The sequence below is a fragment of the Camelus dromedarius genome, chromosome 5 (assembly GCF_036321535.1).
Source record: "Camelus dromedarius isolate mCamDro1 chromosome 5, mCamDro1.pat, whole genome shotgun sequence".
Lineage (NCBI taxonomy): Eukaryota > Metazoa > Chordata > Mammalia > Artiodactyla > Camelidae > Camelus > Camelus dromedarius.
This window is the reverse complement of record NC_087440.1, coordinates 72,560,920-72,582,856: the sequence shown is the minus strand read 5'-3', so window position 1 is coordinate 72,582,856 and position 21,937 is coordinate 72,560,920. Positions and strand designations below refer to the sequence as shown.

The 21,937-nt window shown below is 43.8% G+C and overlaps 1 protein-coding gene across 1 annotated transcript in view; it reads right to left on the bottom strand.

Moving 5' to 3' along the window:
- Nucleotides 1–21,937, bottom strand: part of NRXN3 (neurexin 3) — a 1,627,094-nt gene that overhangs the window by 1,374,476 nt on the left and 230,681 nt on the right. The window contains exon 4 of the mRNA XM_064486155.1: nucleotides 1,067–1,084. Coding sequence (XP_064342225.1) covers nucleotides 1,067–1,084 — 18 coding nt within the window. The remainder of the gene's footprint in view (nucleotides 1–1,066; nucleotides 1,085–21,937) is intronic.

Genomic DNA, 21,937 nt, shown 5'->3' with positions numbered 1-21,937 from the left:
GGCTTTGGAGTCTGAAAGCCCCAAGTTCAAATTCCAGTGCTCCAGCTGACAAGCCCTATGACCTTGGACAAACTGCTTAACTTGCCAGGCCCTAAATTTCCTTTGCGTTAAAACGTATATAACAATACCTATCTTGTCTTGATGCCATAAGAATTAAATGTTAAAAAGACTACATTTAAAAATGTTTATGAAAATATCTAAGAAAGTCAATACTCCCCTCTCATTTGGTAGGGTTATCCTTCTTACTCAGTTCTGAACAGTTAAGAATGGCCTCCAACCATTTAAAATCACCTGACACTTCTTATCTAGAAATGCTTGTATCCTCTCATATGAGTCTATATATGTGTTGTGTACACATGTATGTTTTCATACACACACGATGCTTACAGTTAGGACTCTGGGTGAGGATGCATTTTGAAGAGAAATGCACAATCATCAGAAGGATGGTTCTTCCGTTTATCCACTGACAAAAACCATTCTCTTTCTTCCCCATTACCTTTTTTTTTTCCAACCAGTGAGCATGTATTAATTACATAACCAGGGGGAAAATATTGCTAATTTCATTGTGATAAAGTCAAGTCATCCCTTAGAATAAAAAGAAAGAAACCTTCTTTCACCCACATCATATTTTTCATACTATGTCGTATCTTCAACTTTCAACCATACGAAGTTATAGGAAATAAGTAGATTTATGGAAGACAAGGCAAAAAATGCTCATTAAATTGGAGAATACATATCCTAAGAACAACTTTTAAAAATATTTCTTAAACATCTTTCAAAAAATGCTCAATTTCTACTTCTCTGATTCACCCAGAAATATTACTCGGAAGAAAGTAATTGTATTAGCATGGAAGTCACATTCCTTTGGTTTTAAAATGGTTCTTCAAAGCCAATTCAAATCCATCAATTCAAGGCATTTCTTATAAACCAAAATCAATGAAAATGCAATGTACTTAGATTTTTGTTCTGTTTAGAGTCCCTAGGAAAAGGTCTCACTCAGAGTCAAACCATGCACAACCTGGCAGAGGGAAATTTTCACGGCAGCTGTGCAAACACAAAGACTCACCTGGACCTTGACTGATGTCTGTGGCAGCATTTTCAAAGGGAGGAAAAGAGAGAGGAGAGAGAGGGGGAGAAAAAGGAAGAAGAACGTTAGCAGCACACACACACACGATGCAAGGTGTCCTTGCATGACTATCAAGTTCATGCAAGACCTCAAAGTTGCTCAGCCTCTGAGCACTTAGTTCTACCTTCACCCAAAAACCACCCATGCAAGCTGAGAGGCCAAGCTCCCTTTTCACTGTGCATGTAGCAAGAGAGGTGAGCTTCACATCTGTCCGGAAAGACATCATTCTGGAATCAGATAGGGCTCCAAAGGGCCAAGCAGACTGGACTCCTGCAAGAATATTGGTTAAAATATTCTGGTTGATTTCTGCATACCGATACCCAAGCAAATCCTTCTCCCCACCAGATACAGGAAACTACAGACATGAAGTCAAGCAAGGTTTCCCCACAGGGAGAAAAAAATAATAGTTAACCACTCGCTTGAGGAACAAAGGAAAAGAGGCATAAGAATTAAGAGGAAGTGGTCCCGTTATTCACCACACAGGACTGAAGGACACAAGGTCACAAAACATTTATAATTCCTTCCCTCCCCACAGTGTTCCCGGTGCCCATTCTTCATCACAGACAGCGGGGGGTGTGCATGAGATTGCGTGTGAGCAGATCATCTGCCACACAAATTGAAATCCTGCCTCTCCCTTTAATTTTTCTCCTTGCTTTTCACCCCATCATTAATGACAGAAGTTGCCATTTGAAATCACTTGTGACAACTACAAATAAACATTCAGCTCTGAGAAGATTGACATTTGAATTAAACCAATGAACTTTCAAAAATGAAGAACAGTTCACTCCCATCTTCTCCATGAATACAATCTCCTCCTCCCACCCTCAAATGTAAAATAGAACTATGCTTGGGAAGACAAACCAAGAGCAGCAGCAGCAGCAGCAGCAAAGCATTGCTGAGACTCCTAGACCTGACCTGAGAAGATATACTACCGCTTAGGAGAAGGGGCAGGGCTGCTTCAGGAAACCACTGGCCACCCAGGCCACACTGGGTGACTCATTTAGAATCATCGAATGGTGGGTCTGGGACATCCAAAGCTGTTATCTAATTTAATTATTTTTGTATTTAAGATGGAGAATAAAAGAGGTTGAGAGACTTGTCTAAGTTCACACAGCTAGTTCAGGAAACAGATTCCAGAAAAGATCCTGGATCTCTTGAGTCCCATTTGACTCAATGTTCTTTTAACTGAAACTCAGGTCCCTCAGGGCATATGGGACCCAAATTCAGTTTGCAAGTTAAAGGGAGCACCTGAAGCCATGGGGAAGCAGGGTGAGAAGCCTCCCAGTTACGCCATGGGTGGAGTCACGGGTTATCCTGTGGGTCTCTCATCTGCGGCAATCAGATTTGCAAAGCTCCAGCGAGCTCCTTAGGGCTCTTGCCCCAGGAAAACCCAGGCGCTGGCCTAACCCACTACAGCTGGGCATTTCTCCAGCCCACGCCCTCTTTTCCCTGAAAGCTGTATCTGCCTGATGAGACTTACAGAGAGCTCTGAATCATTCTTCAGCCACACCCCCTTCCAAGTTTTCTGGTGAGTTGTTAGATTTAGGGGTGGAGTAGCAGCAGGGAGGAAGAAAAGAGGCAAAATAGAAGAGGTGGGAAGGGAAAACATGCTGCATAAATAACTAAGCAGAGCCATTAACTGTGACTGATGGATTGCCTAGAATAGTGGTCGTTAAGGTACCCCTTCATTAAACAGGATATCAAACTATTTCCATGTGGTGGAGTTCAGTGGTGGAAGTGTCAACACTGTTGTTCACAGAAACACATTCTACGGGGGCACCAAGACCAAGAGAGATAGGACACGTTGGAACCCAAAAATCCTTTCGACAACAAGTTGCCCATTTGGGCGATGTAGTTACAATCCTAAATTTTGGAGATAGTCCAGGTTCAAATCCTGGCCTGCTCCATGGCCTTGGGTCAATCATTGAACTTCTGAGTTGTTTTCTTCAGCTATAGAATGGGAAAATAACACAGCCTCCCTGATGGCAGTGTTATGAGAATTAAATGAGATTAAATACTTGTAAAGCACTTAACTCAGTACATGGCAAACACTGCATAGACGTTAGCTGCCTGATTGTTATCAGTTTGAATTACCACAGACACAATCACCAAAAAATGTTGACCAGATGGCTCCCTGGAAACACCAAGAGACCAGAGGAATTAAGCCATATTTCTTTTGGTGATTTGGGTTCATCTCTTCTATTTGCGAATGAAGATGTCTACTCCAGCCCTCCCCTTCTTCTGGGTCTCTTCCCGCCCCTCAGCTGGAACTGGGGCAAGGGGTTGCTATTAGGTTCTGGGTGAGCAGAAGCAGGGGTCAAAACAAATTCCATTTTTATTTCTTTAGTTTCCATCTCCTGAACCCTCAATATGGCCCAGTTCTATTCCTGTGCATTAAAAATACTGGATCTCTTCTTGCCAATGAGGGGCAACAAAGCCACCAAGAAGAACCTCCTTTAGCCAGAGGTCAAAGTCCAAGCTCAGTTCCTGGCTGTGGCATTAAGCTGGAGGCAGTTCTAAGCATTTATGTCCAACCTGAGGAAAAGAGAGATGGTATCACCTGGCCACTGTTCTAAGAAATGAGTGACCTGAATCTCTGAATTCAATTCTGACCAACAGATTGAAATGGCAAAGGTTGGGTGGGGGGAAGGGGAAAGTTGAATAGGTGGCAATCAGAACCTCAGCAGTATCCATCTGCTAGATTTTCCATCCAGCATCCTTTTCCCTTTCTTTTTGTACCAAGTCTCAGCTGTCTTCTGGGGGACCCCCTTCCCCACCCTTAATCCCCATGGTTTGGTAGAGATCACCCCATCCCCATCCTAGCTTCGAGGGCAGGCATGTCATTCCGGCCAGGTCATAGGAGCCTGCAGAGAGAGGAAGGATCTACAGCTGGACTGCTGGGATTCAGGTTCTGGTCCTTCACACTGTGTAGACTTTGTGCCAGTTACCTGAGTTTTATGTGCTTCAGTTTCCATATCTGTAAAGCGGGTGTGATAACAGTTCCTACCTCCTAGGGTAGTTATGAGGAGCTTAGAACAGAGCCTGGCATATAGAAAGCCCTTAGTCCATGTTAGCTGGTAATTTTATTCCCTTCATATATGAGAGGGCAAGGTTTTTTTGTTTTTTGTTTTTTAAGAAAACAACCCTTCCCATGGTCACACAACAGGAAAAGCTGACTTAGGGTGCAGCTAGGGGTTTTTAACTCCATGCCTCGCTGCCTCCCAACTTCCAAGGCAATCATCCCCAGAGCACCCTCTGTCTGTCACTGCTACTGGAACGTAGCCAGGAGTCTGTGAATGGGGGAGCAACTTTGAGGTCCAGGACGGATCAGAGGAAATATAAATGTGTAAATATGTGTATATCAATTTTTGGTAGATAAAAAATGGGGGCAAATTGCAGAAGAAAAGGCAGTTGACAACCAGATGGGGTTGAGCCAGGGGAGGTGGCATCCCCTCCCATGCCAGCACTTCCTCAGCTCCCTCCTGCTGTTTTATTTTCTCACCCTTCTGGGCCTGTAGTTTTCCAGAGCACCACTGCATTTAAATCTATATTCTATTTTCTCTCCCAGAAAATAGGTCAGACCCAAGGCAGAGTTCACCAGGTGGGGTCCCAGAAGGTTTGGCTGGGCCTCGCCTCCAGGAGCCTGGCTGTGCAGCCTGCCCCTCGCTCCCCAAAGCTCCTCCAGGGACATGGGGTGGGGGGTTGGGGTGTAAAAGTAGCAAGTGGGGGAATCTCAGACTTCTGCCTCTTGAAATAATGTAGCCCAAATGAGGGGTGCGGTGGCAGGGCTCCCCTAGTTGAGCTATACTCTGCAACAGTAGCAGATGGAGGGTTCTTTCTCTGCCACCCCCCACCCCCCACCCTGGTTAGAAGAACCAGATCTCCCCAAACTGAAGGAAATTGTTTCCTTTGAACTTTAAAATAGCCATGCATATGCACTTGTGGCTGAAGTTATTGTTGAATATGCAACAAGTGTCCGTGGGGCACTGTGTGGAGGGACTGCCCTAATTTACTTCTTCCCTGCCTGAGATAACGAAGAGGGTGGGTGAAGGGTGGCAGTGGCTTTCAAGTCCTTCCTCTTCTGGTTGGCTCTTCCATCCCTGGTTTGAGCAAGGCACTCCTAACAGAGGTGGCCCCAGACTGGATCAGAATTCCTTTTCATTCACGATCCCCACCCTCAACTACTTCTCAAGCACCTGCTATCCACTGAGGTCAGTGTGAGTGCCAGAGCTTGGAAGACTGGAGAGGGAAGGTGCCAGGTGATATAAGCCAGTCCTCAGCCCTCCTGTCAAAAGTCAGAAGCTACTAACGTGAATCGAGCAGGTCCTGCCCTAGAGCCGCGACATCTGCTGTTCCCCCGCCTGCTGATCAGTCCTTGTCAGACGTAGTAAGACTGTTCCTCACTTTCTTCAGGTATCAGTTCAAATGTTACTTCTCAGAAAGATCTATCTGAACCACCTTTTTTAAAATAGAAGCAACTCCTCTGCCACTTACCCTGCTTTTCCTTTCTTCCTGGCACTGATCACTACTTGGCATTGCAGGATGGGTCTGTTTTTATTGTTTCCATCCCCCTTAGACTATAAGCTCCATGAGAGCACTGCCACCTGTTTCACTCACTGCTTGTATCCCCAGTGTTTAAGGAGGGTCTGGCCTGCAACATGTGCCCAGCATCACGGTGACTAGATCGTCTCCACTGACACAACTCACTGAGACAGATCCTGCTGGTATCTCCAGTTACACATGACAAAATTGAGGCTCAGAGAAGCTGAAGTATGCGTGCCTATGGACAGAAAGGCAGAGCTGGAACTGGACTCTGGATCCGAATTCTCTTACTGTATTAAGAACACTGTTTTATCAGGTGGGTTGTCTCCACACGGTAACAAAGATGGAATCTGGCAGCTCTAGAGAAAAGAAAGAAGCCTGTTTCGTGGTAATTTTAGTAAAATTCCCCGGGGAGGCTCTCACTGGTGTGGCTTAGGCCACATGTCTGTTCCTGAGCCAATGACTGTGTCTAGGATGACACATCCGGGGGTGAATCTGGGGATAAAATGGGATCATGTCTGTATGTCCCTGGCACGAAGCAACAGTAATCATAAAAAAGTTCACCTTCATTGAGCATCCTGTGTACGGGGCACTGTCCTAAGTGCTGTGTATACAGCTTCTTATTTGATTTTCACCACAGCCCTGGCAGGAAGGACTATTATTCATCCCATTTTGCAGATAAGGAAACTAAGCCCAGAGAAGAGGCTCTGTCATTATTAATACCTCTCATACTCAGAGTAGCACATCAGATAAGGGTCAATCTACGTTTCTGAATAAAAGAGCAAACCAGATCAAGTACCATCCAACCCATCATGCTGCAAATTAAGGATAAGAATACTGGTGAGAAAAAGGCACAGCCCAGGCAGCATGACTCTAGGCCTGAACAGCTAATGCTCCTGCCCAGGGCTGCACGCTTTAGAGGGTCTGCTCTGGCCCTTCTGCAGCCACATCTCACTGCAGGACCTGAGGAGCCCACCGGGCCAATGGTATGTTCCCAGAACCAGCAACACCTGCTACTAGCCCCCTTGAGGAGGACACTCAGCTACTCGGATTTCCTTGTCCAAACTGCCCCAAATCCACAAGGGCTTCTTCCCTGGGTTCATTGTCCCAAAAAAAACCAACCCACTGATGTGTGTACTTTTTTTTATTTAAATCATACCTACTTAAAAAAAATATTTTTAAAGATCTGTTTATTCTTTGGGGGGGGTAATTAGGTTTGTTTGTTTTTAATGGAAGTATTGGGGATTGAACCCAGGACCCTGTGCATGCTAGACACATACTGTACCTCTGAGCCATACTCTTCTCCTGATGTGTGTACTCTTGTGTCAAGAAATGACCAAGGGAAAGCTGTTTGCAGGAGCTGTGGACTTCCACAGGCTGAGGCATCCACAAAAACGTGCACGAGCTTCATCGTGGTGCTGGAGGTGGAGAGAAGGGAGGCTGCCTGCTGGCTTCCATGTGTATTTTTGCCCCAAGCCCACACACATCAGGGCAGGTTTTCGTCAGGATTATACCCAACTTAACAATACGAGAAAAAAATGTAAAAAGGCAAAGACTGTGTCTCCCTAAGGGCCTATCCTCTCTTGTCCCTGCAGAGAATGAGCATAAGATTCTTCCCTTTACTTCAGGAACAAATATACAGAAGCGATTTTTTCAGTTGAGAGCTAAAGCAAACTTCCAGCAGCGAAGAGGCTGGGTTTCCTGTGTTCTGGGGCTCTTTCCGGATCTCCGTGTCTGAGCTCTTCAAACACAGGAAGAGTTGGTCTCTCCACAAAAGGCCAGGTGGTGTTAGCTTCATCCCCGACACACAGCCCATTTATCCGCCTTCGCAGAAGAATGAGCCCTCCCAAGCCCTGGTGCTGTTTGCTTTTCTACTTTGATGCTAATAACTCCAGACTGCAAGATGGAGTGGAGGGGTGGCTGCTGTGTCAGGTGCCAGCCTGCCAGGGAAGGCAGCAGCAGGGAGAGGAGCAGGATGAAAAGCAGGAGGCAGCAAGGATGGTACCCCTGTGGGTCAGGTCACCGCTGCGCCCGGATACCTTAGGGGCTATAGCACACTTGGCGTGGCTGTGACTTGAGGAGCCCTGCTTGACTGACAGCTGGGGGAAGAAGGAGTCTACTTGCTACAGATACAATCAGAGATCAGTGCAGACAGTGGGGTTTGTGCTTTGTTTTTTGGGTTTTTTTTGTTTTTTTCAATGCTTTAGAGGTTTGGAGCACTGGCTTTGCCACTTGTTAATAATAATATTTTTGTCCAATTTCTTACTTTACCTTCCTCTGCAGCCACACAGGACTAATGGCAATAGAGTCAATTCTGCTAGAATCATCTAAGCATTTCTAGGAACTAATGCAAAATCACACAGTAGAAACCACAGGGCTTTTAGAGAAAATGGGATTTGGGCACAAGACCCCGCAACTTCATCAGTAACACATAATGAGAGATAGGAACCTGTTTTACACATGTTAATAGTTAAAGAATACATAAATAATACAGTCAGTACAGAACTGAAGTTTGCTTGTGGAAGTCGGGAGCTTGGGAGTTCCTGCAAAGCAGTGAAAGAAGGGCCTTGTGAAATTGGATAGGAAGCTGTCGCCCAGCTGTGGGTGGGTGTGGCTCAGAGCACACCTGGTAACTGGAGTGGCTGGCACATGTGGAGGTGTGTGCATTTGTGCATTCCTACACAGTTTGTTTCTGCTAGCTGCAGTTTTCTGCCTTCACCTAGCGTTTCTCATAGACAAAATCATGCGTAATCAAAGACAAAATTATTATGCTCAAATTGTTCTCTAATATATCAATCGCGTTGGAACAAATTTGCATTTTCAAAACAAGCATTATAGCAGAACTGACTGTACCTAATTTATATGACGTTTATGAGGACCAAACTAGATGACCCATGCAAAGTGCTTAGGACAACGCCAGGCACAGAATAAACCTTTGATGAATGCTTACTGAAATTGTTGTTATTAATGTCTCTGCTGGCTTGTTTACCCCCACCTTGTAAACTGAAAGGACCAAGTTGAGCATCTATCAAGCTGTTTAAGCCTTGCCAACAAAAGGCACTTCTAGCTAATACCGCCTTAGACCACAAGGTTGGTACCTGCAGTAGGCTCCTATCTAAGAAGACAAGGGTTTTAGTGACATCCTCATAGCAGAGGACACTGCCAGGGACAGGATCCAAATGCCAACTTACTAGGTAAAGAAATGGATGCTGTCCTCCCCAAACAAGCATGACCTACCAGGGAGAAGAGTGCACACCTGCGTCTCGGAGAACACCAGGAAATCAAAGAAGAAACTAACCCAAATGAGAAGGTATCCCATCATCTAGAAGGACAGAGAGGAATGCACCTAGGAGGGGAAAGAAATCAGTCAAACTTCATGTTAGAAATGCAGCTAGTTGCAGACATTTTCAATCTCCCTGCCCCCTGCAGAGAGCACAGGGGTTAAGAGTCAGGTTCTTGAGTCAGGAAGACCTGAATGAAAATCCTGGCTCTTCCACACATTGTGTATACCAGCTCGGGCATGTTAACTAACCCAGGCCTCAATTTCCCCATCTGTAAAATGGGGACGATCTACTTATCTGGTAGGACTGATGTAAGGGTTATAAGGAGCTTATGTATGCAGAAGCACTGACAGGGTGGCTGGCACTGAGGAAGTACTAATCAATGCTGGCAAATCATAATTATTGCATTACTTCATCTGAGAGATTTCCTTGAGACAGAGGATCTGCCCTCTTTCCAAGAATTCACTGCTCTTTGGAAAGACTAACTTCTTGGAGCTTATGCCAATTGGAAGAATGGTCTGGAAGAAGCAAGGGTTTCAGCAGAGGTGAGTTCTGCAAATTCTGCAATTCAGTACAAGCAGCCTTGGAAGAGGAGGCCTATGTGTGCTCCTCTGTAGGGGGTGCAGTTGTAGAATGTGGGAGAGCCCCATGTTTAGAATCAGAAATCCTGGCTGTTTTTGTTTTCCTAATTTTTTTATTGTGGTAAAATGCACATGACATAAAATGTACCATCTTAATCATTTTTAAGTGCACAGTTCAGTGGCGTAAATTACATTCATGTCATGCAACCATCACCCATTTCCAGAACTCTTTTCATCTTGCAGAACTGAAAGCCTTGTACCTGTTAAACAATAATGTCCTTACCTCCTACCCCAAGCCCCTGGCAATCAGCATTCTACTTTCTATCTTTACGAATCTGACTGTTCTAGGAACTTCATATGAGTGGAATCATAAAGTATTTGTCCTTTTGTGACAGGCTTATTTCACTGAGCCCAATGTCCTTAAGCTTCACCCATGTTGTGGCATGTGTCAGAATTTCCTTCATTTTTACAGCTGAATAATATTCCAGTGTTTCTATAACATAGTACCCCCCTTAACCATGGGGGCTACTTTCCAAGACCCTCAAGGGATACTTGAAACCGCAAATAGTACCAAACCCTATAGACAATATCTTTCCCTACACATGCATACCTATGATAAAGCTTAATTTATAAATTAGGCATAGTAAGAAATTAATGACAGCTAATAATAAAAGAGAACAAGTATACGAATATATTGTGATGATAGTTACGTGAATGTGATGTCTCTCTCTCTCAAAATATCTTTACTGTGCTGTACTCACCCTTCTTCTTCTGATATGAGGTGGTAAAATGCCTGCATCATGAGATGACGTGAGATGAGTGGTGCAGGCATTGTGACAGCACTAGGCTACTACTGCTCTCTGATGATAAATCAGACGAAGTGCTTTGGGTGATCCTGGAACATTGAAGTTGGGGATCCCATGTAGGACAGAATGAGATGGCACAAGATTGCATCATGCTACTCAGAACAGCATATAATTTAAAACTTATGAATTGTTTATTTCTGGAATTTTCCATTTAATATTTTTGGACTATGGTTGACCATGGGCAACTAAAACCACAGAAAGTGAAACAGTAGATAAGGGGGTACTCCTGTATACCATGTTTTATTTATAGAAGCTTTTGTTTTGAGCCTTGACTTTACAGCCTACTCCCAGCTGTATGATCCTGGGCAACTCACAGCCTCGCCAAGCCTCAGTCTTCACATCCATAACTAGCTAATGACACCAATTATGTGACCAGGTTGCAGTGAGGTTTAAATGAGACTGTATATGAAAACGAATATATGTATGTTCATGTATGACAGAAGCATTACGCTGTACACCAGAAATGGACACAACATTGTAAACCAACCATACTTCAATCAATCTATATATATATATATACATACATATATATATATATATATATATATATATATATATATATATATGTAAAATGAGACTGTAAATGTGGAAGCATTTTGTAAGCAATTATGTCATTCATCTGTTCATTCCAGAAGTACTAATTGTGTGGCAATTCCTTACTAGCCCCTAGGCTAGATCCTGGTATCAAAAGGAAGATTAGGCAGGGTCCCTATTCACAATGATATTATAATGGAAATTTAAAAATTTGACCCAGAAGACAATTGCAGGAATTCGTTCAGCCTCAGACTCTTTCTTAACATGTTAACTCCAAGGTGTTACCAACCAAAGAAAATGGGACTAATTCAGGTTCATTATAACCCCTGCCCTTTTCCAAAGGCCTCCTGTATGTCAGGTACCTGCAGCAGTGATGTATATATGTGCCCTCATTTAATCCTCATGTACATACTGTTGTTAGCCACACTTTACAGACAAGAAAGCCAAGGCTCAGAGGAGTTAACATCCCCAAGTCCACTTAACTTATTAGAAGTAGCCAGGATTTGAACTCAGATTTCTCTGAATCCAAAGCCCTTTTCCTTCCCACAGTACCATCCATCTATCACCTATTATTCCTTCCCTCTCTGGTCTAACCACCCAAATTTATGACCTCCCAGGACATGGAGAAAAATTTCAAGAAATTAGTGTGGAAAACTGATAGCAACTATTGAGTGCCCACAGCATCTGCTGCTGGGCGGGATCTCAGGACCCATATTTCAGAGAAAGAATTATAAATTGGGGCAACATATTCAAAACTGAATTCCATGAAAATACAACACCCAGCAAGATGTGACTAGGAGCTCCTTGCCAAAAAAAAAAAAAAGATCTGTGGGCAAATAAATTTAGATAACAGTGAGCTAAAGAAAGGTGATCAAGTATCTCTGTAGCAAGACTTCAGAAAGCCTCACCTACACTGAGGTCCACTGCGAAGTCCAAGAGGGGATACAGTATGCAGTTTTCCAAATGTTTTTGGAACACTGGACACTTTTCCCTCCATAGAACACCTAGTAACATCTCACAGAACACAGTTTGAGAAGGGCAGGTTATGAGGTTCTCAGAACAGCTGGGATTCATTGTCACCCTTTTAGCTCCCATAGTGAGCCTTTGTGTCTGGTTCAGTTGGAAATAGCTAACATTTACTGACCACTTACTATAAGCCAGACACCAACTTAGGCACTTAAAGACTAAAATAACTGCTGGGATACAGTTAGTAGTAAATCTAACAAACCAAGAGGGTAGTAAACATGATGCGGCAGCCGTCCATGGCCATCTACCCCTGTCCCTCACATTAACAGGGGCTTTGGGGTTGACGGAGAATACTTCCAAGTCTTTTGCTGGAGAAACTGTGAAGTGACCTCCAGAGGATAAACGGATGGTAAAATGTTCTTAGAAACTGGCCAGTGGTCAGACTGACACCCCTGGGGAATGACACCCCTGTAAGGCACGTAGTACACCAAAAAGAGCATAAGCTTTGAGTTTAAATTCCAACTTTGCTATTTATTATGCAGCTTTGGATCAGTTACTTAAATTTCATTGGTAAATTGGGGATCACTACATCAATTCCAGAGCTGTCAAAAAGACCAAAAGAGGCAAATGTATATACAGTGCCTAATGACTTCCCTAGCACCGTGCTCGATGCACCTAAGTTCAATTTTCTTTGATTGGTAACGTCTTAGAGCTAGCGTGTTAAGAGTCTGAGGCTGCATATTGGTTTAGAAAGAAAAGAGGGTCAGAACTAACTAGCAGTGTCTGTCATTGGCTTGAGAAGGAGAGGGTCACATATTGGCTCAAGTGAGCTGGAAACTTTCAGCTGAATGCTTTCCCAAGAGTTCTTGCCCTGAGAAAAGGAGTGTCTAATGAATAGGGGAGCCTCAAAAGAAAGCAAGTGGCCCTAACAGAAGGCTTTCTCACTCCTAGTAGCCCCTGTCAGCTTCTCTGCTTTCCCTTACACCCTTCCCTTTCTTTCTTTCTTTCTCAGAAAATGAACAAGATTGATTTCTTCTCTTTGTAAAGCAAAGGTGTGCTGTGATATGACATTAGTACAGTATTTACTCTAGACCTAAACTTTTTTGTGTGTCTGAAAACCATGCATGTACCCTACTAATTAGTACCAGTCCCATTCTAAAGGGCTCAACAGCATTCTGCAGGCCCTTCCAGAAGGAACTCAGAAACCCAGGCAAGGAGGCACGCCACTGCCAGGAACTGCAAAGCTCAAGCAAGCAGAGAGGGAGCTCCTAGAAGAAGCCCCACAATTTACATATTGATAATATGCTTTTTGAGCTATCATTATTAGTAATCACCATTTTTGTAACTTCTTAAGTACTACTGTTAAACAGTAAAAATATAAAAATGTGATGGTTTCAGAGAGCACAGGGTAGAGGAAACTCATTGAATTTTAGAAGTGGAAGAGTTCTAGGATGTCAAGCAGATCCATCCTTTTCATTTTTTATAAGTTCATTCCATTGACATGTGTTCATTGTACATATCCATGTCCAAGGGACTGTGTGAGGCACTGGGGCGATAGCTTGGAACTTAAAGTCTAGCTGGGGAGATGGGGCACAAATAACCAGACAGACATTTAGTTGTTTAATTATAATTGTGATCAGTGCCATAAGGTTGTCCAGGATCTTTTGAGGCTCAGATGAGAGAAACAGACCCAAAAATGGCGGAACTGATATGTTCACCCAGCTGGATGATGTCGAAGCCTTAACCAGAATTCAGGTCATCTGCCTTCCAGTTCATTATTATTCCCAATGTGCCACAGCTGGGGTACTAGTGCCCTGACAGGGGTCTGGGAAAAGAATCCAGCATTAAGAGTATAGTGGTGGCAGCTGAGAGAGAGAAGCAAATGGTCAAATCTCTGCAGCTTCCACAGAAGAGCGAGAGCGTGAGCCTGGAAATTTCACTGTCTTCTGGACATTCACTCATGCATCACAGCAGGGGAAAATGGTTTCAAATACCCTCAGGTGGGGGCCTAAACACTAGGGCCTTCCACAATTAGGACAACAAAGGGAGACAGGAGATCCACCCCAAAACCAATTAGAAAGGGCAGAGAATGGGAGCTGTGGACCCACCACACAGGCTGAGCTCTAAGCTATCTGCTGTACTTTGCTTGGAAATTAATCACACAAATCCCTTGATAAATCTGAGGCCATTATTAGACAACACTAATATCCCCCTTAGAGTAATCCAGACAAATACACTGAGAGAGGGGGGAGCCCCAAGTGGCTGGAAAACAGACTGTTTTCATGTTTGCATGCATCCACGCAAGAACACGTGCAGGGCACTTGCCCCCCAGCTCTCCGCCCCCGACCCCCAGCTGCCTGCTCCCAATAGCACCTCTGGCTTCAGCCCCGATAGCTTCAGGCAAGGGGCGCGAACTGAAGGATGGGGGAACTGAAGGTCTGGATTCCCTCCCCGCCCCAACTCTGCCACTGACCTAATTCTCCACAAGAAAGGATTTTTCCTTTTTGGTCCTGCTTGTTTGTAAATCATGCCACCCCAGTGCACACATAGCTGAAGGCAAGCCTAGCTAGGAAGCAGAGAGAAGCCAAGAAGCTTCAAATGGTGGCCCCAGCTGCCATTTCTTAGGGAGGCAGATCAGCGGAAATTCTGTTAGGCTCAGAAGAGGGGTCTGGAGGTGGAGGGTAGAAAGAGGAAGGCACACCATCAAGACCATCCCAGTTTTACCTTCCTACTCTGCTCTTTACTCAACTAGAGAGGCTATGTATTCTAAAATGACCCAACAGAACTCTGCCATGAAAGTTATGTATGACTTTGGGTAGGTTTCTTAACTCATCTGGGTCACTGGTCTCTATAAATGACACAGGATATTTTGACCCTTATATTACGACAACCCCTCAAGGATGCTTTGGAACTGCTTTAAAAAAAAAAAAAAAAAAAACCTTCAGGAACGAGACCGACTTTAGTTGTAGGAAGAAGATACGGTTTTTTGACCTGCAAAAATTGACCTGGAAAAACATTAGATCTGTCAGAAAAAGATCAACACAAAATGGAACTGACAGCAGCTAAAAATGCACATGGTAAAATTTGTTATCGACTGAAAAATTGAAGAAAGAATCAAACATTCTTGACAAAATTTGGACCTGCAAATCTGACGTGAGAATATTGGACATGGTAGAAATAATGACCAAAAAAGAATATTCACAATGGTAGAAGCTATACAGACAAAATTTCATAGGCACACACAAAAAAATAACTGGTCATGAATCAAATCTCCATTGTAGAAGACACATGGAACAAAACTGATTTTGTTAAAAATAATTCAGTGAAATAAAAATGAATTGGGAAAAGAAGAAATGATTTAATATGCTGAAGAAAAAAATGGATTGAGGAATTATATGAGCCCCATATCATTTGCTTCTAAAAAATACTCCCTTAAAAATGCTTGTGTAATCCTGCATGTACCGTGTAGAGTTAAAAGGTCTCAGGGTCAAACTGTGCAATCAAAACATCTTGATAAATGCTGAAGAAAAATAAGTTATATGATCTCAGTGGTCCTATCCAGCTGCAATTTTTTTTTCTGATAAGACCTCAGAATAGAAAGTGAACAAAATTATACGGTTTACTCCTAGGAAGAAGATGGCATGGGAGCCAGCTATTGCCTGCAACAATGCTTCTCACATTAGTAGATTTTATTTATCTGCAACATATGTCAAGCAATTTAAAGCAATTTTGGAAACTAGCATAGGATAACTATATTTTAGTTTTGCCAAGAAAGAACAAAAGCCCCAAAATGACACTTTGTATTACCATAGTTTCTTAAAAAGTAAAGACATTTTAACACCCCCAAAATAAAAGGGAATAATCTCAGAATTTAAAATAAATTTTGATTGTGACTTTACAATAAACTTTATACATTATGTTTATTTTTCTCATTTTCCTCAAGAACAGTGAGATTTTATACTAGCCCTTTTGTGTGTCTATTGTACTACTGGGTGGAAGGCCGATGGACAGTCTCTCTGTACGTCAGTCTCCTGAAAAATCTGAACACAGGATAAAGCTATCCACGCAATGCCTGAAACATACTAAGTGTTCAATAAATGTCATCCAAAAACCCTAAAAGCGTAGGTCGTTTAGGATCAAGCTGATTCCAGCCTCAGATTGTACCCCTACTACTCCACGCTGAAAATTCTTCAGATGATCTGAAATATAAATGCTCCTGGTAACAATAGCTGAAAAGCATGGATTGATCAGGGCACCACCCCCCTTCTCCTCAAGCACCAGGAAAACACATGTGGCAGGTGGGCAGGCCTGGAAGAGCAGAGAAAGAATGTAAGTGCTCAGAGGAAAGGGCAGCTATTTGGAAATGCTGGAGCTGATCTCTGGGCTGTGGGCGGGACTCGCACTGTGCGGCTATTTGAGGAACAAGTCTCTTCAGGTTGGCGGCAAATGACACTCACTGTGGCTTTCTTGTTCCAGCACCCTTTCATCTTTACCTTCTCCATGTGAAGCTTCCTTTAGATAGACATTCTCTTCTCAAATCCTCACCTGTAGGGCCCTGAACTCTGAGTGGAGATGTTCATGTGTATGCCCATTTACCAGACAAGACAGGCTATCCTCATGCTCCACACTGAAGGCATCCCTCCCCATCCCAGTCAGTTCTTTACCCATCCATCCATCCATCCATCCATCCACCCATCCATTGTTATTACCCAACAGCCCTATTGCAGACAAATGCATAAAAGATATAGTTCCTGCCAAGAACATTAGACTGATTGCCCTTATCCTTAGGCTGAGCAAGTGACAATGCACACATGCAGCCCCTCTCCATTGCTTTCTCCCTGTTCCTTCTCACCTTTGGGTGTCACCTCCTCAAAGGGTCCTCCCTGATTGCCTTTTTTTCTCATTAGATCTCCCCTCTGTTCTTTCCACCTACAGCACTCATCACAATTGTAATTATACATGTATTGGTTTATGTTTTCCATAGCTCTAATTTGCAAGCACCATGAAGACGGAACTACAGCTATTTTGATCACCATGGATTGTGCTTGGCAATCAACATTCTTTTGAATCAGTGGATTCTCTTTTCTCAGTGTGATGTAGAGGAATGGATGCTAGACAGAGTAAGAATACCTGGGCTTTAGTTCCAGTCACCTGGCCACTTGATAGCTCAGTGGCCTATTCTAAGTTACCTGGCTTCTCTAGGTCACAATTTCCTAAAAGGAGGAGGTTGGATTCTGATGCTTAAGATGGGAGAGGGGTGGTAAAAATGTATGTGTTGGGGGTGGATATGAAAATCAAAACAATATTCATTTTACAACTTAGTATAAACAAAAGATTCCCACCAAAGCTTGACCTAAGGCCTTTTGGATAGTGGGACTATGCTAACAACAACAGCAAAATTACTCGGGAGTCATGGGTTACAAAAGACAGAAAATATGGGATTCCAGCTCAAGCAGTGGGCCACGGTTGAGTAAGAGCCCAAGGATAAAAGCCAGAGGCTGGGCAGAGGGGGCGCGTTCCAGGACAGCTTGCATGTTCCTCTTTGCAACATGTGTCTGAATTGGGATCAAAGTCAGTCTCATGCAGGAGAGGGACAAGTCAGAAGACAAGTCAGTGAAAAGAAGAAAGGTGGTGCCCCCTGCATGCTAGAGGCACCCCAGCTGGGCCAGCAGAGGATGGGACTGGGTCATCAATGACCCCAGAAGCCACCACTCAGTGCCAGATTGAAGAGGGGACTGAGTAAGAACTCAGACTCCACCAACCAACCTCCCAGTCTCCTTTCTTAATGCAGACTGCTTTCTCATTTCAACCCTATTCCCTTATCAATAAAATCAGGAGAACAGCTGCCCCTCCTGGTCAGGGTGGTTGGGAGAATCAAAGGAAGTCACATTTGAAAGCACTTAGCCCAGTGCCTGGCACTAGAAAGCGTTTCATGAGAACAGATAATCATCATCATTGTTATCACATTTAGCCAGTCAAAACAGGCAGGTGATAAATCGTAAGATTTCCATGATATTAAAATGGCATCACTGAGGCCATACTCAGCAGGATGATTAGAACTGAGCACCAAGCTAAACTCAGCCCTAAAGCCACCGGTTTCACTTGTGATCCTTGGCCAGGAGACTCGGGCAGGGCAAGCCGGCCTGAGCGCTGGGTCCAGAAAAAGCCCCTGACCTCCTGTGATTCCTTACAGTGTCTTAATCACACCCCTGAACTTCACAGTCTTTGCCAGGTGTGAAGAGGGAGCCCTTCAAGCACAGAGACCACTGTTATGCTATGCATCTCGTTTCAAAGCATCCATCACTTGATAATTGCTTGGTTAATTAAGCAGCATAAAGGCACGACTCTCTTGTTCATCACTTTACCCCCAGCGCTTCTCCTGACACATAGTGGGCCCTCAGTACGTGTTTGCTGTTATAGAAGGTGGAAAGAGGTAACTTTCAAATAACACCTCAGGTTTCAGTAAGAGATTTCATTTGAGCATGCCTGCTCACGTAGGCTCCCTTTCTTGGTTCTCATCACACGCCAGCTGGGCCCCTAACACCTCAATTTCTTCTGCTTTGAAAAATGTTCGAAGGCGTTCCCCCTCCTCCCTAGGCTCCCCATTCTGACTTACGCTGGATAAGCAACTTCAGATTGCTGAACAGCAATACACAACACAGCTGGGCGAAAATTCCTGTGTCCTGAAATTCCTGGAAAACTGTGATACAAAGCAAGCATTCAGAGCATGGACACAGCCCCCACCCCTGGGCCCAGAGAGTGGGAGACAGGAGGAGGGCAGCAGGCAGGCCAGCAGAACCGAGCCTCAATTTCCTTAAGAAAGTATTTTGCTTCCTTTCCAAGCGCCCCACCCCTGGGTAGCGGTATAGAAACCGCAAGGGAATTAATTACCAGCTTCCATCACTAGCTGCTGAGCCAGGGGCTTCTAGCCCCTCGGTTTGGAGGAGCTTGCTCTTTCAGCTCAAAGGAGCCAGAGTTAGAGGAATCTCTTCCCCAGTCCCAGGAGAAGGTGTATGATTTTGAGCTGAGCGTCAGCACTGGTACCCCTGAGAGTTCAACGCCAGACTCCAAGAAAAACACAGCCAAAGCATTTTATGTGTAGCTCAATGGTCTCAAGGAAACGCAAAATACAAATCAGAGTGCCAGCTTGCTGATCTTGGGTAAGTCACTTTACTTCTCTGTGTTTCTTTCTTTCAGATCATTGAGCTCTTTTTTTTTTTAAATTTTTTATTGATTTATAATCATTTTACAATGTTGTGTCAAATTCCAGTGTAGAGCACAATTTTTCAGTCATACATGAACATATATATATTCATTGTCACATTCCTTTCTCTGTGAGCTACCATAAGATCTTGTGTATATTTCCCTGTCCTATACAGTATAATCTTGTTTATCTATTCTACAATTTTGAAATCCCGTCTATCCCTTCCCACCCTCCGCCCCCTTGGCAACCACAAGTTTGTATTCTATGTCTATTAGTCTATTTCTGTTTTGTATTTATGCTTTGTTTTTTTGGCTTTGTTTTTTGGTTTTTGTTTTTGTTTTTCAGATTCCACATATGAGCGTCAGATCACTGAGCTCTTGACTGCCATGAGATTCTAACGTTCTAGGAGTCAGAAACTCTAGCATGAGCAGAACATCCAAAACCCTCAGGTTCATCATCTATATCTGAAACTTAAGTTTCTATTTGCAGAAATTTTCTCAAATGGACAGACCTCACTAAATAGAAGAAAAGGCCAATGTGAATAGTTTTTGAAACTAAATTACATAATCTTTCAATGCCATTTAATTATATTCAAATGCATGCCCCAACTTCAACCAGGCTGAGAAGGTATATACTCTTTCATTCATTGACCAGTGAGGAATTTTAACGAATTTTCCTTTCTTTCTAGTTTCTGTCTGCATCTCTGGTCCTCTGATTTAATCTACCTCATGGATCCCCTTTCCTTTGCTATCTTAAATATTAAGATTCCCAAAGGTTCTGAGTTTAGCCTCCTTCACCTCTCAGAGTCCTTGACTGGACAATCTCACTCTTGTGCCAGCCTTCCCTTACTTCTACAACAACAACTCTGACATCTGTGCCCAGCCCCATCCTCCTCTCCAGCACAACCATTGCCCCTACCTGCCTCTGCACATCTCCCTGCAGGTATCCTACAGGTTCTGAAGACAAGGTGGAAGAGATATGGACAAACCAAAATTTATTATTACCCTACTCTCACCTTCACCGTAAATCTGCTCCTCCCACTGCCTTTCCTGTCCTAGTTATACCTACAACCAAACGAGCATGTTATCAAAGCTCCTCTTTCCCCTTTTCAGTCATCATCACCACCATAAATAATAATTAGCAATATGGCTAACATTTACTGAAAGCTTAATATGTGCCAAGCATTGTTCTAAGTATTCTATGTGTGTGCCTCACTTACACCTCAAAGCAATCTGAAACGGTGGGCACTATTATTACACCCATTTCACAGATCAAGAAACTGAAACACAGAGAAGTTAAATCCTTTGCTCAAGTTTACACGGCTAGTGTGTTTCAGAGTCCAAAATCACTAAAGGTCATTGCCTTCCTAATTATTAAGTTCCTCTCCTTAACACCTCTGCAGTTGGACCTTCTTCCATCACTCCTCCCCTAGTAGTGACTCTTCTCTCATCAAAACCACACAATAGCCTCTACCTGGCCCCACTGCTTTACACCTTCCAGTTACCAGCCAATCCATCATACAAACTCCCCTTAGAGCCATCTTTCTAAAATTCAAATCTGACGGTCACTACTCAAATTCCAATGGCTCCCAACTGCAGGAAAAAATGTCCAAAATCCTTATAAACATTTAAGACTCACACTACCTAACTCCTTCTCATGTTACTCCTCCGTGGGCCCTATCCCTTTAACCCAGTCACAATAACTATTGCAAACTACTGGCAACAGCATCCTGCTGTTTCATAAGGCTGCCCTGAATGCCCTTTCCTCTCTGACCGCTAATTTAAAGCTTCCGAGTCCAGCCCAAAGGTTTCCACTGTGAAATGTCCTCCAACCCCTGACTCCCACCCTAAGTACACACACACTCACACCCCAAGCCAGGTGGAACATTCCCTTTTGAGCTACTTCACAAACATTCTACCTGGTATTTTAGCAGCTCTAATGTGTACAACACCTCTTTGCCTGGCAGGCTTCCCAACTAGACCATAAGCTCCTCAAGGGCAGGGCCCACACTGGGACACAACAGGCACTCATGCAGTGAATGCTGGAAGAAGGAACTTATTCCAGTAAACACGTGGTCTGTTTCAACAAATGGATGCTTATACATCAAGGGCTGCTTTGCAAATGCTTGAACCTACTTCAAAGACTTTGTTCACTTACACAATCCAAAGTTGCTCCAGCAAACACCATGACTTTCATGCTGAAACAAGCTCCAAGATAGTAGACAATATTAGTAATTTCAAACTGTGAGGCCTCTGAGCGAGGAAGGTGTGACGAAGTGCCTTCCCGTGGGGCCCTCCAGAGCCATCTGGCCAGGTCAACCAAGACCAACACACACAGAGCTGAAGACAGAGTAGAGGAGCCCAGCACACATCCCACTGGCATCAGGAACACTTTAGGCGTCAGCCTCCACCTGAAACCTGCAAACCTGGGGAATGAGTAACTGTAACCAATTAGAGAGAAATGCAGACTTGAGTGTTGATCAGTGGCCTCCAAACCTTTCTGAACCAATTCCCCATTAGGAAAATAATTTTGCTATGTTCTCCTGAGAGAGAGATATTTATTTATAAATAATCTGCATGTAAGTTAATTATATAGTTTAATTGTTTCCTTCCTATATCCCCCTAAATGGTCTTTGTATGTGTCCCTTTTTGAAGGCCACTGATCTAGAGAACAATCTTCCCACCTCCCTGAACTGCAGAGGATATACACGATCAAACGTAAGGGTGGGCCTGGCTGCTGAGCACCCCCAGAACCACGGAGTCCTTGCTTTGAAGGCACGTACACACCAGCACACATTTCTGACACTGCAGGACCTGCTGCACCCCTTCCAAGCAATG